Source organism: Ochotona princeps, chromosome 2 (assembly GCF_030435755.1).
Source record: "Ochotona princeps isolate mOchPri1 chromosome 2, mOchPri1.hap1, whole genome shotgun sequence".
Taxonomy (NCBI): Eukaryota; Metazoa; Chordata; class Mammalia; order Lagomorpha; family Ochotonidae; genus Ochotona; species Ochotona princeps.
The window spans coordinates 123,355,613-123,371,145 of NC_080833.1; the positions used below are offsets into that span (position 1 = coordinate 123,355,613).

The 15,533-nt window shown below is 40.2% G+C and overlaps 1 protein-coding gene across 1 annotated transcript in view; it reads right to left on the reverse strand.

Annotated features, from left to right (window-relative positions):
* KIFAP3 (kinesin associated protein 3) overlaps nt 1–6,900 on the reverse strand; it is a 150,405-nt gene extending 143,505 nt beyond the window's left edge. The window contains exons 1-2 of the mRNA XM_058660626.1: nt 6,603–6,900; nt 5,300–5,418 (exon numbers count right to left, since the gene is read on the reverse strand). Coding sequence (XP_058516609.1) covers nt 5,300–5,379 — 80 coding nt within the window. The 5' untranslated portion in view covers nt 5,380–5,418; nt 6,603–6,900. The remainder of the gene's footprint in view (nt 1–5,299; nt 5,419–6,602) is intronic.
* Nucleotides 6,901–15,533: the final 8,633 nt, after the last annotated feature.

Consider the following 15,533-nt stretch of genomic DNA (forward strand, 5'->3'; position numbering starts at 1 on the left):
TCACAATAAGTAAAACTGAACTGTAGACCTGTGGGTGACACAGCTTAGAAACCTGCCCCAAGGAGAAGAATCTGCTAACCAGAAGTACAATGACCAAGAGCAAAAGAGGACACACAGGCACAATGAATATTACCGAAGATTCCCCTGCAAAGGAGCAAAACCCTTTGTCAATCTCAGCGTTCACTGAGGAAGACATCGGGATAATGGGGGATACAGAATTCAAATCACTTGTTATAAAACTTCTTATCAACAACAAGAAGCATGTAAAGCAGGCATTCAAAGAATTCAAGGAATATGTCACACTGGAAATGAATCAAATGAAAGCTGATCCATCAGAAATGAAGACTACAGTGGAGCAAATGAAAAGTACAGTGGAGAGTCTCCGAAACAGAATGAAGGAGGCAGAAGGAAGAATCTCAGGATTGGAAGATATTTGCTGTCACCAGGGGGAAACAAACAAAAAGCTGGAAGCAGAGCTGCAGCAATCTTAAAAACTATTCAGGAATTGAAAGACACTATTAACAGGCCTAATGTAAGAGTTATGGGAGTCCCAGAAGGCACAGAAAGAGAAACTGGGTTTATAAAAGTATTTAATGAAATAGTAAGGGAAAATTTCCCTAATCTAGAGAAGGAATTGGGAAACAAGATCCAGGAGGGGCACAGAACTCCCAACAGGCTAGACCAAAAAGCCATCTTCACCACAGCACATGATCATCAAGCTCTCTTCAACTGAACATAAAGAAAAGATTCTTAAATGTGCACATGAAAAAAAAAGTCAACTGACATACAAAGAATGCTAATGAAACTCACAGGAGATCTCGCACAGGAAACTCTACAGGCAAGAAGAGAATGGAGTGACATGTTCCAGATTCTAAAAGCAGAATATTGTCGGCCTAGAATAACATACCCAGCAAAGCTATCCTTTGTCTTTGAAAAGGAAGGAAAAATCTTCCACAGTAAAGAAAAGTTAAAAGAATATGTATCTTCCAAATCTGCCCTACAGGGCTCGGCAGTGTGGCCTAGTGGCTGGGGTCCTTGCCTTGATCCCATATGGCTGCTGGTTCTAATCCCGGCAGCTCCACTTCCTCTCTGTCTCTCCTCCTCTCAGTATATCTGACTTTGTAGTAAAAATAAATCTTAAAAAAAAAAAAAAAAACAAATCTGCCCTACAAATGATACTTCAAGATGTTCTCTTGACAAAGAAGAAACACCCACCCAAACCAAAGGCAAATGTGAAGAACATCCCAGTAAAATGACTGAATACTAAATCAATGAACAACCCATTCCTAAAATGAGAGAACTAAATTACCACCCATACATATCAACCCTGAATGCAAATGTCTTAAGCTCAATCAAACCTCATAGAATTGTTGACTGGATTAAAAAATAAACCCATTTATTTTTTGCCTACAGGAGACATATTTCACCAATAAAGATCAGCAGAAACTATATCTCATGGATTTTGATTTTTTTGTTAGTTTCATCTCTTCAAAACACTTCTGATTCAATTCTTCACTGACTCATAGATCATACAGTAGTATCATTTTCTGCAAGAAGGTTCTTGATTTTCTTTTTCATTTCTTCAGCAACACATTAATCATTCAGTAGCATGTTATTTAACTTCATGGTGTTCTTAATTTCTTTTTTCTCCCTGTTGTTCATTACTTCCTGTTGTTGATTTTGTATTGTGGGTTTTCTTTTAATGAATGTACAGTTACTGTGAAATGGAAACTAGCATATCCAGATGTGTGAATACAATGCACTATGCATCTCTACTTCCACACTAAATATGGACTCCTGGTGAAACTGTTTACTGTATGACAATAGGATGCTCAACTCTCTGCCATTGTCCATGCCTGCAATAATGGACATAGACTGTGTATGATACTTTAGTAATGATATAGAGGATCTTATGGAGGGAGGGAAATTCAGAAAGGGATAATGGGAATCCCTTCTCCTATGAAACTGTATTATAAAATGATGATACCAATAATAATAATGAAAGATTAAAATTTTTTTTTTCCATTCTTGAATAGATAAAAGGAATTTACCCTTCCTGAAAAAAAAAATAGACTGCCTGCTTTAACATCCAATCTTAGATTTTAAAATGGTAAAAAAATGTGTAGCCAGTGTGTACTTTTTCTTGCCATTCTTCCTTTTTTAATTTTGTATTATTATTACTTTTTAATATATTTTTATTTTGAATTGTGTGGTACAAGTTTCCCATTTTATTATTATGGTATAGTCCTTCATAACCAATCATAATTCTATCAGTCTCTTATTTAAGTGTACCCCGACATTGTTGGTACAGACAATATCAGACAGTCCAGCATCCCATTGTCTACACATGTCCAACAGTTTCATTGGGATTCCATCTTTCGTCTGAATGTAGGGATGCATGTTATAACAGTCACAACAACAACAACAACATCAATAACAAATTACATTGCCATGAAAAACAAAACAAAACAAAACAATGCACCACTGAGTAACCAACACAGGAGTGACAAAAAGGAAACACAGAAGTCTCTTGGGAAAAATGATGCCATCGTATAATCCATGAGCCCTTGATGAATTGGACTAGAGAAAAGAGATTATTTGGAATGAACCAAACTGAAATAAAAAAACATCAAACACATGGGGTACAGTCAAAAAAGAAAACAATAAAAAAACAGTATGGCTTGGACTATTGGAGTTACATTTTCCATGTTAATTTCCTTACATAAGAGAGAATATACTGTATTTGTTCTTTTGTGATTAAATCATTTCACTGAGCATAATGGTCTCTAGTTGGGACCACCTGGTTGTAAATAGAATAATTTCATCCTTAATAGCTGAATAATACTCCATAGAGTAGATGTACCACAGTTTCTTTAACCACTCTTCCTTTGACGCACATCTGGATAGTTTCCATGTATTTGCTATTGTACATTGTGCTGTTGCAAATATAGGATTACAGATCCCCTTCTCACATGTAGATTTCACTTCTATTCGGTATATTCTTAGGAGCGGGATAGTTGGGACATATGGCAGGTTTATTTGCAATTTTCCAAGCACTCTCCATACTAATTTCCACAGTGGTTGTACTAGCCTACACTCCCACCAGCAGTGAAGGAGGGTGCCTTTCTCGCCACATCCATGCTGGCAAGTGTTGTTAGTTGAGTTCTGAATATTGGCCAGTCTCACTGGAGTTACATAATTTTGGTGGTGCAGAACATAAATTTTGGAGTCAGAATTGGATTGGAGGACCTAATATATTTCTTACTTATGCTTTGATATTGGGCAAGTTAAATTAAATGATGTAACCTTCAGCTTTATCATTTATAAAATAGGTACCATCATGTCATATACCATAGTGTTCATGTTAAATGAGATAGCATACATTAAGTTATTCCAGATTATTATATGCCAGTAACTGATAGCAACTGAACCTAGTTAATTTATTACGAACTTCTCTATTCTTTGTTTGCTAAAAACCACTTAATAATTGCAGAAATCTGACAAGTTATTTAATGACTCTAAGCCCACTTATTAGAAAAAAAAATTCTACAGTATAAAAGACTGTTGAGGAGAAAATGAGTTAATATTTTATGAGACTTTTAAAGAGTTTAAAATTACACAAAAATTCCAGAGGTCATTATTTCTTTGACTTCATCTGTTTTTTGGGTATTTTATCTTGGATACTGTATCAGCCACAGGAGTTGGCCTCTAACCTAGCATTAAGGCTATGGTTAAAATGCCTCTGGGCATGATGTGCTACAGTTGGTATCCCATATCAAAATTGTGACTCAAGTGCTTGGTTGCTACACTTATGCTCCAGCTCCCTTTTTGTGTGGTTGGAATGGCAGCAGATGGCCCAAGGTCTTGGGCTATTGTGACAGATGTGCTTGGAAATCCACTCAATTGGCTTCATCTGGCCCAACACAGCCCCAGATGTTGTAGCCATTTGGGGACTGAACCAACAGGTGGAAGATCACTTCCTCTCTGTTCCTCTTTGCCTGCTACTGTGCCTTTCAAACAAACATGCTTTTAAAGTGATGTCCGCATTCCATATTGGCATTCTTAGATTTCTGATCTAGCTTCAGCTCCTAACTCCAGCTTCAATGCTGATGCGGATTCGGGGAGGATGAAGACTCAGTTAATTGAGTTCTTTCCATCCATATGGAAAACCGTGATCCACTTTTAGCTGTTGAGGACATTTGGAGAGTGAACCAATGAAAGGGAGTGCTCTTTCTTTTTTCTCTGTCCCTCTTAAACAAATAAATGAATAGATAAGCGGATAGTTAAATAAATAAAAATTTAAGTATTGAGAAAAGTTGCCACAATTTGTTCCTCCAAGCAAAATTCACTTCCTTTTAGAAGCTTTTCATAAGCTCCAGGCTTAGAAAAGTCCCTGTATATTCATTCTTCTACTGCATATCCAGAACTTTCTGAACACTGCTTGTATAGACATATGTATGTGTAAACCATCTTCAATAAGGGTGATTGATAAGGTCTAGTATTATAGATTTCTTGTTATATCTACAATTTTGGAGCTTGGCTTATGATAATAAATAGAAACAGCTGCTATGTCAAACATGATTATCACCTTTAAGGAGCATATTTACTAGTTTTCAGGTGCATAAGCAAATAATAGCTGAATGTGTTGATATAAGTTATATTATCATGTGGCTACCAAGGAAAGTAGTGATAGAGGCTCAGAGTAAGCTTCTATCCTTACACTAAGGATGGGTAATAGTTGGTTCATTAGAGAACACAATAGGGGTATTTGAAAGAGATGCTGGTCTATTGAAAGTCACAAAATCATAAAACATAGTGCATTTTTATAACTGTAAGTAGGCTAATACAGGATTGTTTAAATGGAAGTGTTGGGAAAAATAATTTTATGAAAGTTAGCAAGTTGAAGTTCATGGAGAGCTTGGTATAAGAGAACATGATGTTTGGGCATTTGCTGCAGCCATAGAGAGCCGTAGAAGAATTTTATTGTATGAACACAGTGTGTTGAAATTTGTTTCCTTTAGTAATGTTGTTTTTTTTATTCACATATCAACAGAAAGCGAAAGTTCCATGTGCTAATAGTGTGCATGATAGGCTGGGTGTGCGTTCCCACTGAGGAGGAAGAAACTGCTGTGAAAGTGTTGAAGGCACAACCACAGTCAAAATGCTAAAGTTTAAAGAATTAAGTTTTGAATAATTATAAAAAATCAAAGCCTCTAAAATTAAAAAAAGTCTTTAGTTACATTTCTTTTAAGTTGCAGCCATTACTTTCATCAAAACACCATGGAAAAGTCTCTCCTACCTTGTGACTGCCTTTGGGATGTCATCAAATGGCCATTGTGGTCCAAAGAGTCCAAATCCACTGGCTATTAATGCAGTCATCTTTCCACTTTCAATTTAATTTGAGCTCACGTCGTACATCTTAATGCAAAGGAGTTTACAATTAAAAGGACTTTAAAAAATACATCCTTTTCTGGTTTCAACTGCTATGACATAACACAGCAACTATGATGTAATTGGATTGCTCCAAGGGTTAAATATGGTGGGAAGTGGCTTACTTTGACATTGGATAATAAATTCCTATGCTTTTCTCCTTCCCTTGATTCCGTTACATGCTGAATACCATTTTGAGAAAATAGTAGTGTGTTGTATGAATCTGATAATTCTTAAAAAACATACAATCAGGGCCAGCGCAATGGCTCAACTGGCTGGCTTCCCATATGGGTGCCAGTTCATGTCCTAGCTGCTCCACTTCCCAACAAGCTCTCTTTTTACAGCCTGGGAAAGCAGTAGAGGGTAGTCCAAGGCCTTGGGACCCTGAACTCACCTGGGAGACCCAGAAGAAGCTCCTGGCTGCTTGCTCCTGGCTTTGGATTGGCTCAGCTCTGGCTGTTGTGCCCACTTGGGGAGTGAACCATTGGACGGAAGATCTTTCGCTCTGTTTGTAAATCTGCCTTTCTAATGAAAATAAACACTTTTGCTTAAGACATGCAGTCAGGAGTGCATTATTCTGTATAAACTGGTACATGTGAGTAGATTTGTATGTGTGTATTTATTGATATATGTTTAAATGGAGGATTTTGTCAGAGAGCATTACTAATATTTTGTGTGTTATTTTGGAGGGATATATGTGGCTTGCTACAAGAGATCTGAATATACACAACTAGATCAGCTGTGTTAATTTAAATAAATTTTATGAGTGGACCTTACTCTAGGGTGGGGTATGTAAAAGTGAGTAGACAGAGTTGCTGACACAAAACATTATATCTCAGTTACAGGAGATACCCAGGAAATGAACAAGTAAGTAAATTAAATGTAACATTTTATTATAAAATCATAATAATCTGAAATCATCAATAAATCTTAGTAATTAAATCTATTCAGTACAAAGCACTTACTATCTATAAAACTTAATACCTATTCAGTACAAAGCACTCCCAAGAACTGAAACTATAGCAACAATGAAAAGAACTTATCCAAAAGGAGTGAAAAGTCTATGATTAGGGAGTCTGGGAACAAGTTCTGCTTTATTCATATTGCCCACAAATTTGTAGCTGAAGTCTTCTTTCTTCCACCTGAGGCCTAGTTTTTTAAGGCGTTCTTACCTATTGATTGTATTCTTGTAAAGAAGAGGTCAGATGATCTCCTTTAATTTCATATCTCACAACGATAAGAATTTCACTTGAGTAAAAGATGGTCTTTCATTCCATACACATTGGTATGCTTCATATTATGTGTTCCAGGCACAATTCAGAGCTAAGTAGTTGCTTCAGAGATCATATGAGAGGATGGGGTAGACTCGGGCAATGCCTATCTTAGCACTCAGGTATTTCTTGAAAACCTCGGTAGTAGATTCACATATGTAGAGCTGGAAAGCACATGAGAACAGCTGCTTCACGCCTCCACTGCATGAGCTGAAGGCAATTTGTTCACCATGGAGTTCTTGCTCCTCACCTTTTAAAGGAAAGGCATTGTTGCAACATCAAGGTTTGTGACATAACTTCTGGGTCATCAGGGACAGAATCAGAATGTCCATTTCATTCTGTATGAAGCCCTAGCAACTGCCAGTTGGGAGCAGTACTTACGAAACTAAGTAAGAAGTCTGTTCCAATGGATGCCGTCATTTCAGTAAGCATAGGGTGTAATGAAAACATGTTATTTGAAAATTTGCTTTTGACAACTTTAAACTTCTATTTTGCCTTTCTTTCCTTCCTTTTCCTTTCTCTTCTGCTTGTTTTTCATCATTTTCTCTCATTCCTTCTTTACGTCCTTCCTCCCTTCCCTTTCCCTCTCCGATTTCCATGTACAGATCGCACATGTGTTGTAGAAATGACTGCAGATGGAAAAGGTTTTCTTCCAATTTTATAATTTTATCTCCAAGATTTGTCATTTGTTCTTCAATTCTCTCTCCTTCATTTCTTCATAACATTTTTTGAATTTCTATTTTTACTGTTATTATTAGATTTATTCACTGTCATGTTCTAAAATAGTTTACTTTTTTTTTCTTTTAAAGAGTTGTTTTATTGGAAACAGATTTTTTTGGCTCTTTTTTTATTAAATTTATTCATTAATTACATTGTGTTGTAATTGCATAGGAACTGGGATTCTCCCCCCACTTCCCCACACCCTCCCCCCATGGTGGGTTCCACCACCCTGTTGCATAAGCATAGTTCAAGTTCAGTTGAGATTCCCTCTTAGCAAGCATATGCCAAGCATAGAGTCCAGCATCTTATAGTCCAGTCAAGTCCAACTACTTATTGGGGAGACCCTCTCTGGTCTGAGGGCAGAGACAGCAGAGTATCATCCCGATCAAATAAAAGCACTAACATATTATCAGCACCAACTAACATCGTTATGGAATTAATTGACATAGTATTGAGCAGCCAACATGTTAAAAATAAATGCGATTTCTTAACCACTTTCTGTGACCACCCCATTCACATTTCCATTTTAGTTTATATACTACATATGACATAACATCCATAACATAACATGTTATGCATAACATCATATCTTCTTAAATTAAGGCGAACATGTGGTATCTAACCCTTTGGGATTGGCTCATTTCCCGGAAACACAGATTTTATATATAGCAAACGAGGGATCAAGAGAGAAGGGCCTCTGTTTGCTGGTTGGCCAGAACTGAGCTGATCTGAAGCTGACAGCCAAGAGCTTCTCTCATGAGTCCTCCCACATGAGCACAAGGTCCCAAGGTTGTGGGCCATCCTCTGATGCTTTCCCAGGCCATAGGCAGGGAGCTGGATAGGAAGTAGAACAGCTGGGACATGAAGCAGATCCAATGTTGGATGCCTCGGGGCAGGGGATTAGCTTGTTGCACTCCACTGGCCCCAAGGCTACTGAAATTGATTTTAAGTGTTTAATTTTTTCTTGAGTTATATCAGCTTATTTCTGTATTTCAGTTTGACTTAGATTTTTCATGTGTCATATGATTTTATTTATTAATAATTTTTGTACTTTAGAAATACCACATCACAGTCTTGCTCTCTTATGTCTTCCTAATGTTATTTCACTGTGTTTGTGTGAGATTTGACCTTGACCTGCTTTTTGAAATTTTGTGAAATTGCTTTTCAGGACTTTTAGAAAGGAACAGTCTATTTTTTTATACTCCGTTTCTGATGTGTGTACCCAGAGTTTAAAAAAAAAGTAGTATATTGAGGTGTGCATTATTAGAAAGCATGTTACACTGTTGCTTGGTGTGCCTTTATCCTAATTTTGATCCAGCTGCCTGCTAATGTGTTCTGGGTGCACCAGATGCTAGATCACATTTGTGAGTTCCTGTTACCCATGTGAAAATCCTGTATGAAATTCCTGGCTCCAGGCTTCAGCTTGTCCCAGCCGGGCATGTTGTAAGAATTTTGGGAGTGAACTAAAGGGTAGAAGATCTACCTCCCTTTGTCTCTTCCCCTTTTAATCAATCAACCATTCAATGAATCCCCTTTAAAAATGGAATCTTGCTTTCTAAGAGTTCCTTACTCTCTGTCTTCTCCATCTGCTGTCTTTCTTGTTACATTATTCTCCCAGCCCAGATAGTATCTTCTCAGTATGGAGCTTCTGTTGAAGGGAAGCTTGGTGGGTCTGGAACTAGAGTTCGTATACAATGTTATGGAATGTACCATGGGTACTTTGGCATTCCAGTCCTGCTGGAGTGAAACATATTCTGTTCTCTTTCAGCTATTTTTAAAAAAAGATTTGTGACTTACTTTTATTGCAAAGTCAAATGTATAGATAGGAGGAGAGATAGAGAGAAAGATCTTCTGTCCAATGATATACTCCCCAAGCAGCTGCAATGGCTGGAGCTGCACCAATCTGAAGCCGGGAACCAGGAACCTCTTTCAGGTCTCCCACACGGATGCAGGGTCACAAAGCTGTGTGCCATCCTAGACTGCTTTCCCAGGCCACAAGCAGGGAGCTGGATGGGAAGTGGGGCGACCGGGATTAGAATCAGTGATCATATGGGATCCCGGGGTGTTCAAGGTGAGGACTTTAGCCGCTAGGCCACTGACCCAGGCCATGTTTCAGCTATTTGGGACTGTTGCACTTTTTAAAAGACTGTGTTCTGGGGCTTGTAGTTCTCTTATTGGTTTTGTTATTTAGTTACTCTGTTTTTGTGTGCTGCTTTGGAAGGAAATTAAAAACTACATTGTCTCTTCCATCTTCCAGGAGTGACACAATGATTCATCTTTTTATAGATAAGGGACCTGAGGTCTGGGCACTGAAAGTTATTTTCTGAGATCACACAGCTAGCAGCAGACCATAATGATTTACAAAAGCGCCTTAACATGTGTCTCCAGAGAAATTAAGGTTTACTCCTTTTTTTTCCTTTGTGTGTGTGTGTGCTTGTGTGTGTGTATGAGAGAGAGACACAGAGAGACATACAGAGAGAGACAGAGAGAAAGAAAACTAAGAAGCATCCGTCCATCTCCTCTCCTCAAATGTCTACCACAGGTCAAAGCCAGGAGCCTGGAATAGGAGTCTGGAACTGGGTATTCCATGTGGGTAACAGGGGCCTAAGCACTGGAGCCCTATTCTGCTGCTTTCTCAATTCCCAATCACAATAGCAGGAAGCTGGACCGAGGTGGAACACCCGGGACTCAACCTACCCTCCTATATTTGCTGACTTAACCAACTCTGTCATAATGTTGGCCCCTATCCTCTTAACTTCCCTGCCTTTGAATTTTCCTCTGCTTCTCCAGAACTCAGTGTTAAATTCTATTATTTCATACTTGAAAAGTTCTACAAAACCACTTAACAAACTTAACTGCTTAACAAACCACTTAGCAAACTTAACTGCTTTTTAAAGGTTGATTTGAAAGGAGAATTTACAGAGAAAGAGGGGGAGAAAGACAAACCAGCTGTCCTCTGACTCATTCCCAAAATGGCCACAGCAGCCAGGGCTGGGTCAGGCCAAGGCAAGAATCCAGGAGTTTTTTTGGGGTCTCCCACATGGTTACAGGGGCCCAAGGATCTGGTTCAGCTTCTGTTACTTTCCAGGTGTATTAATGGGCAGCCAGATACAAAGTAGAACAGCTGGGAATCAAACTGCTATTCAGATGAGATTCTGGTGTCACAGGTGGAAGTGTAATGCTTCCTGATGCTGGCCACATTATGCTGTACTTTAACCATGATGGGCAATTATTGGAGTTTTTAATGAACTTTTCCAACAAAAGGAATGTCACTAAAATTTGCAGTTTCTTTTTATGTTTTTGAGCTCATATGCCTTTAAAGTAAAATCTATAATTGTAGTATTCTTTGATACCTAGCTCATCAAAATATGACTTAGTTAAAGTAAATTCATACTGCTCTCCTATCCCTCCCTCTCTGGTCTCTCTGGTCTCTCCCCTCTCTCTCTTATTTCCTCTTCTCTCCTCTCTCTCTGGTCTCTGCTTCTCTCTCTCTCTCTTCTCTCTCTCTCCTCTCTCCCCTTCTTTCCTGATCTTCACCACCTCTATCCTGTTCCTGCCCCGTTGGAATAAACCTCCTAAGATACCTCGTTGCATCTGTTGTGTTTCAGCTCACGGTAAAGAACCAGGTTGTGGGAATTAGCTGCACGTAATAATGTCATAATATCCTATGAACTAGAACTCTCCAATCTTTTTAAATAACTAACATTTGGTGCCGTGACTGGTCGGTTTCCCCCGGCACTTGGCCGCGTGGCCTTCAGGCCTTCGGCCATTACCGGGACCCGAGCCATGAGAACTGCGCTCTGTGTTAACTGTCTTCATCTGCGCCACTGAGACTCATCAGCAGCCGTCAGAATCCATCTCCATCCGCCTGCTGGTTCGTGAATTCATCTCCAACGGCCTGTTCCTGATTTTGCCTTCTTCGCCTGCCAGTTCCAGAGTTCTCTACCTCCACGTGGCCGTTCCTGAGTTCATCTGACCTGACGGTGCTAGCATCTGCCTCCATCCAGCAACGACACAGCCTAGATGCGTTCTTCCTGGTACTCCATCTTCAAGTGGAGCACACGAGGTATTCCCCATCTTTCCGAATGCTAAGTTGTTGCATGCATACAGTGTTATAGGTAGGGTTCCCTCTCAGCCCTTGAAGTTTTGGGTGCGTTTGGCACATTTGTGCTCCTCTAACCAGGTCTGATTCTCCACTTCTGGGAGTTTTTGGGAGACCAGTTCTGTAAACCCCGGCCGGGTGCTGTGTCTCTTAGCCACTGGGCTGTAAGTCCTCCGAGCACTGGGTCACTGCAGCGGGCCCCCTGTACCTCCGAGTTGGGCCACTGGGCTGAGTTTCTTGACCACTGGGTCAGACGACTGGGTCGTTTTTAACAACTTCAGATACAGGCGGTGTTTTGGGACCTGGCTTGTCCCTTACGTAGGGGGTGACGACCTTCTACGAGAGCCATTTTTTCCTGACCACCGGGTCCGACCGCTGGGTCGTTTTCACGGACCACCGGGTCCACTGTGTTAATCAGTCCTGAATCATAATTATGGGAGCTATGTTTTTATCGCCAGTTCCTCCCAACACCCCCTTGGGCTGTCTTCTAGCAAATTTAGAAACCCTTCAATTGGCTCGTTATCTAAAACGTAAAACTCTAATACGCCTCTGCAATGTGAATTGGCCTCAATATTCCCTAGCTAACTCCTCCAAATGGCCGATTAATGGCACTTTGGATCCGAACATTCTTTGGAATCTAGCTGACTACTGTGTGCATTCGGAAAAATGGGCGGGAGGTGTCATTCCCTCTTCACTCTCCACTTTCTGTCTGTCTTTTCCATAGTTTTCTAGCCATGAAGTAGGAAACCCCAGTGCCCTCTTCCAGGGCTCTGGTGCCACGTGCTTTCCCCATCTCTTTTGTCATCTAAGAAACCTCCATCTTATCCTCCATCTGCAGTCAGTCCCCACCCCATCCCTCTGTCCGCCATCTTGCTTTTCTCTCCCTTCCATCCCCCTCTGTCTGAAGGTCTCCGTTTGCTCTCCACACTGGGTAGCAAAGATTTCCTGTTTAAAACTTTTTTCTGTTTTAACCCTTGGCCTAACTTGCTCTCCCAGTTTCTTCTGACTTGACCACACCCAGCCACCCTAAGGGCCTAAATTTCTCTAGCTTTCCCTCCCACCCCTTAGCTGAGAGGGGTGGGGTAAGACATAAGTGATTTAGCCTTTCTTTTTTTTAAAAAAAAAAAAGAGGAAAAGAAAAAATGCAACTTGTTCTGTAACTTAATGTAACGTAACAGTTATATGAAATACTCTGGTATAAAGTTGTCCTAAGCCACTGTTAAATTACTCCAAAGCATAAGATAAATCTATGTGTTTTACAAGATATTTTCCAGGTTAAAGTATGTCAAAGAAGGTGTGGACAGGTTCCAACTGAAAGTATCTTTAATTCCGGTTACTAAGAGCAAGATGTAATTCTAAATAACTGGTAACTTTAAAACATCTAAGAGATTTTTCAAAAGCTGTTACAAAACCTGTTTTGTTTTATAATGTATGTTAGCTGGTATGCATGTACATCTTTATGTGGCAAACTATGTAGTCTGTTTTAATTGACTTGTAGATGGAAATGTTCATAAATGAGAATTGCTAAGTCTTTTAATTTTGTTTTAAATAATTCCTTGAGATTAGGGCCACAGAGTAATCCTCCAGCTTCCTAAAATGCTTGAGGAATGACTTCGAGTATATTCCATTAGATTCTATGTAGAGAATAGGTGATGTATAGATAGCAGATTCTTGACTGCTCTGACATTAGGAAAGAACTTTAGAAACTTACAAATGGGACCTGAAAGTACCCTGATATCCTCTTAAAGGGGTCACCATGGTCTCTTACTTCAGAGACCAGGAGGGGATACCATGGCAGAGCAGGATGAGAGAGGTGTGTGCTCCTGGTTCCAGTGAGACGCCCGGAGGCCTCCCAAGTGCTCTTCATTGCAGAAGCAACGGACACTTCACCAAGGATCATCAGAAAGGACATCCAGGGCCATGTCCCAACTGCCAAGGAACTCATTGGAGATATGACTGCCCATGAAGGCCAAGTACTTCAGGTCAGTCATTTCCCATTGGATCTCCCACATGGGACTGAAGCAGCCCAGGAACCTGCACAGGCTCAAGGCCATCCACGGACTTCGGTGACACCACGGAACAGCACCCAAGAGCCCCAGGTGGTTCTCATAGTGGAAGGGAAACTGTAAGTTTCTGTCTGGACACTGCCTTCTCTGTCCTAGCTAGCTTTGGCTTCTTCCCTCTCTTACAGTGACCATCAGGGTCTCTCAGGAGCCCCATATTAGCTTAGGTGACAGATTAATCTAGAAGCTCAGAAAAGCAGCTTTCCTAGGGAAAACTTAGTTAACCTGTAATTGTTCAGCCTGCCTCAATGACCAGGCACCTGATAGACATGTTTGCCATCTCCCTCTTAAGTTTTTGCTAGACTTCACTGAGGTAGGATACCCTCACTGCCCTAAGGCAGACTCCATGTCTTGCTCATAATTTGCCAAGTTATTTGGGATTTCTCAGCTCATCTACTTAAGATTCTTGTGTTCTTCAATTGCCAGTACATGACTTGTTAGCCTATAAATTAGTAGATTGCTTGTCTCTGCCTTAAAGTGTATAAAGTTCTGTAAGATCTTGTTGGAATACTATAAACTGCTGAGTTATTGTAAATGAAAACTAGTTTAAATCTTGTGCCATCTACAATGTGACTAGTAGTCTTGTAACAGAATGTTTTAAGTACTGTGCTTTATGTTCCAGGCTATGTCTTCCTCAAGCTCTTAGGGCTTACAACGATTGGTAAAGTATAATTGTTAAATCTAGCACTTGCCTGCTTCCTAGCTAGATTCAAAGTTACTATAAACGTGAAATGCAATAATTGTTAAATTACTCAAGGTGTCAGCTTGCATTTACCTATCTTGTGATGGGTTTCTATTCTGATGCCATACACTAATCTTTTCATTGTTTCAGATAACAATTTCATACAACCCAAAAGGTTTAATGTGTTCCATTGCATTCATTGGGTGTGTTTCAAAATTTGGGATTTGAAGTAGTTAACTTAAACTGATATAAATCTATCCATCATTTTAAACTAATGTTTACTCTGACAAAGTTTAAAACCTGACAATTCTTTTATATCTAAGCTTGAAAGCCCAAGTACTCCAGCTGGGTTTTTAACTGAACTCATGACCTGTTAGGTTGGGAAAAATTATAATTATGATTTGTTTTGTTATCTAGACTTCAAGAAAGAGAAACCTTCAAGTGCCAGGCAGTACTTCTGACATCTGATGACTTACACTTCTACCAGGAACCTCTAGAACCCCCTACTCCTGCAGTTATTCAACAACGCCCCTTTCAGCTTGAAGAAGCTAGAGCTGTCGTCGTCCCTTTATCCCTGTTTGCTACTTTGTTTGGAAATGTGAGGAGTTAGCTAGGATGATAGGTAGTCAGGGTCTCTGGTTCCTGGTGAAGCTACCCTGTCTATGCTGACCATTCAGGAGTAATGCAGAATCAAGTACAAGAAGGCCTGGCTAAGAGAAAATCAACTCAAGCCAACTTTTCAAAAGGATTCTTAATAACCCTTCCTTCCATTCCCATCCACTGAAATGTAAAATTTTTTTTAATCAAACCATTAACTAGTTTCTTTTGCAGGACTAGAAGTGTCTCTCCATCTCCCATTCTTCCCACCAGGCTGCAACCACTGCCAAGAGAAAACAGCTCCTAGAAACCATAGAGAACAATGCCCCTCTTCCTTTATATATAACAAAAGGGAGGAATGTAAGGAGTTATTCCAATATCCTTTCCTGGACCCAGTGCCATTCCTTCTTCCTCACAGCTCATGAAGTTCACGCCGTTCCAGCCGTCCACAAATCAGATGTAACCTGGCATTCCACCTGAGAATCCCACCCCCAATCTTCCAGCCCACTCACCAACCCCGCCCACTCGCCAATCATCCCTAGGCATTCACCTGCAGGCGCCAATCCCCTGGGGGCCTGACCTCAATCCCTCCCGATCCCCGCCCCCTACACCTGGCAGACAAAAGCCCCCCCCCCCCCCCCCCCCAGGTGCGGCTCTCTCTGGTCTCT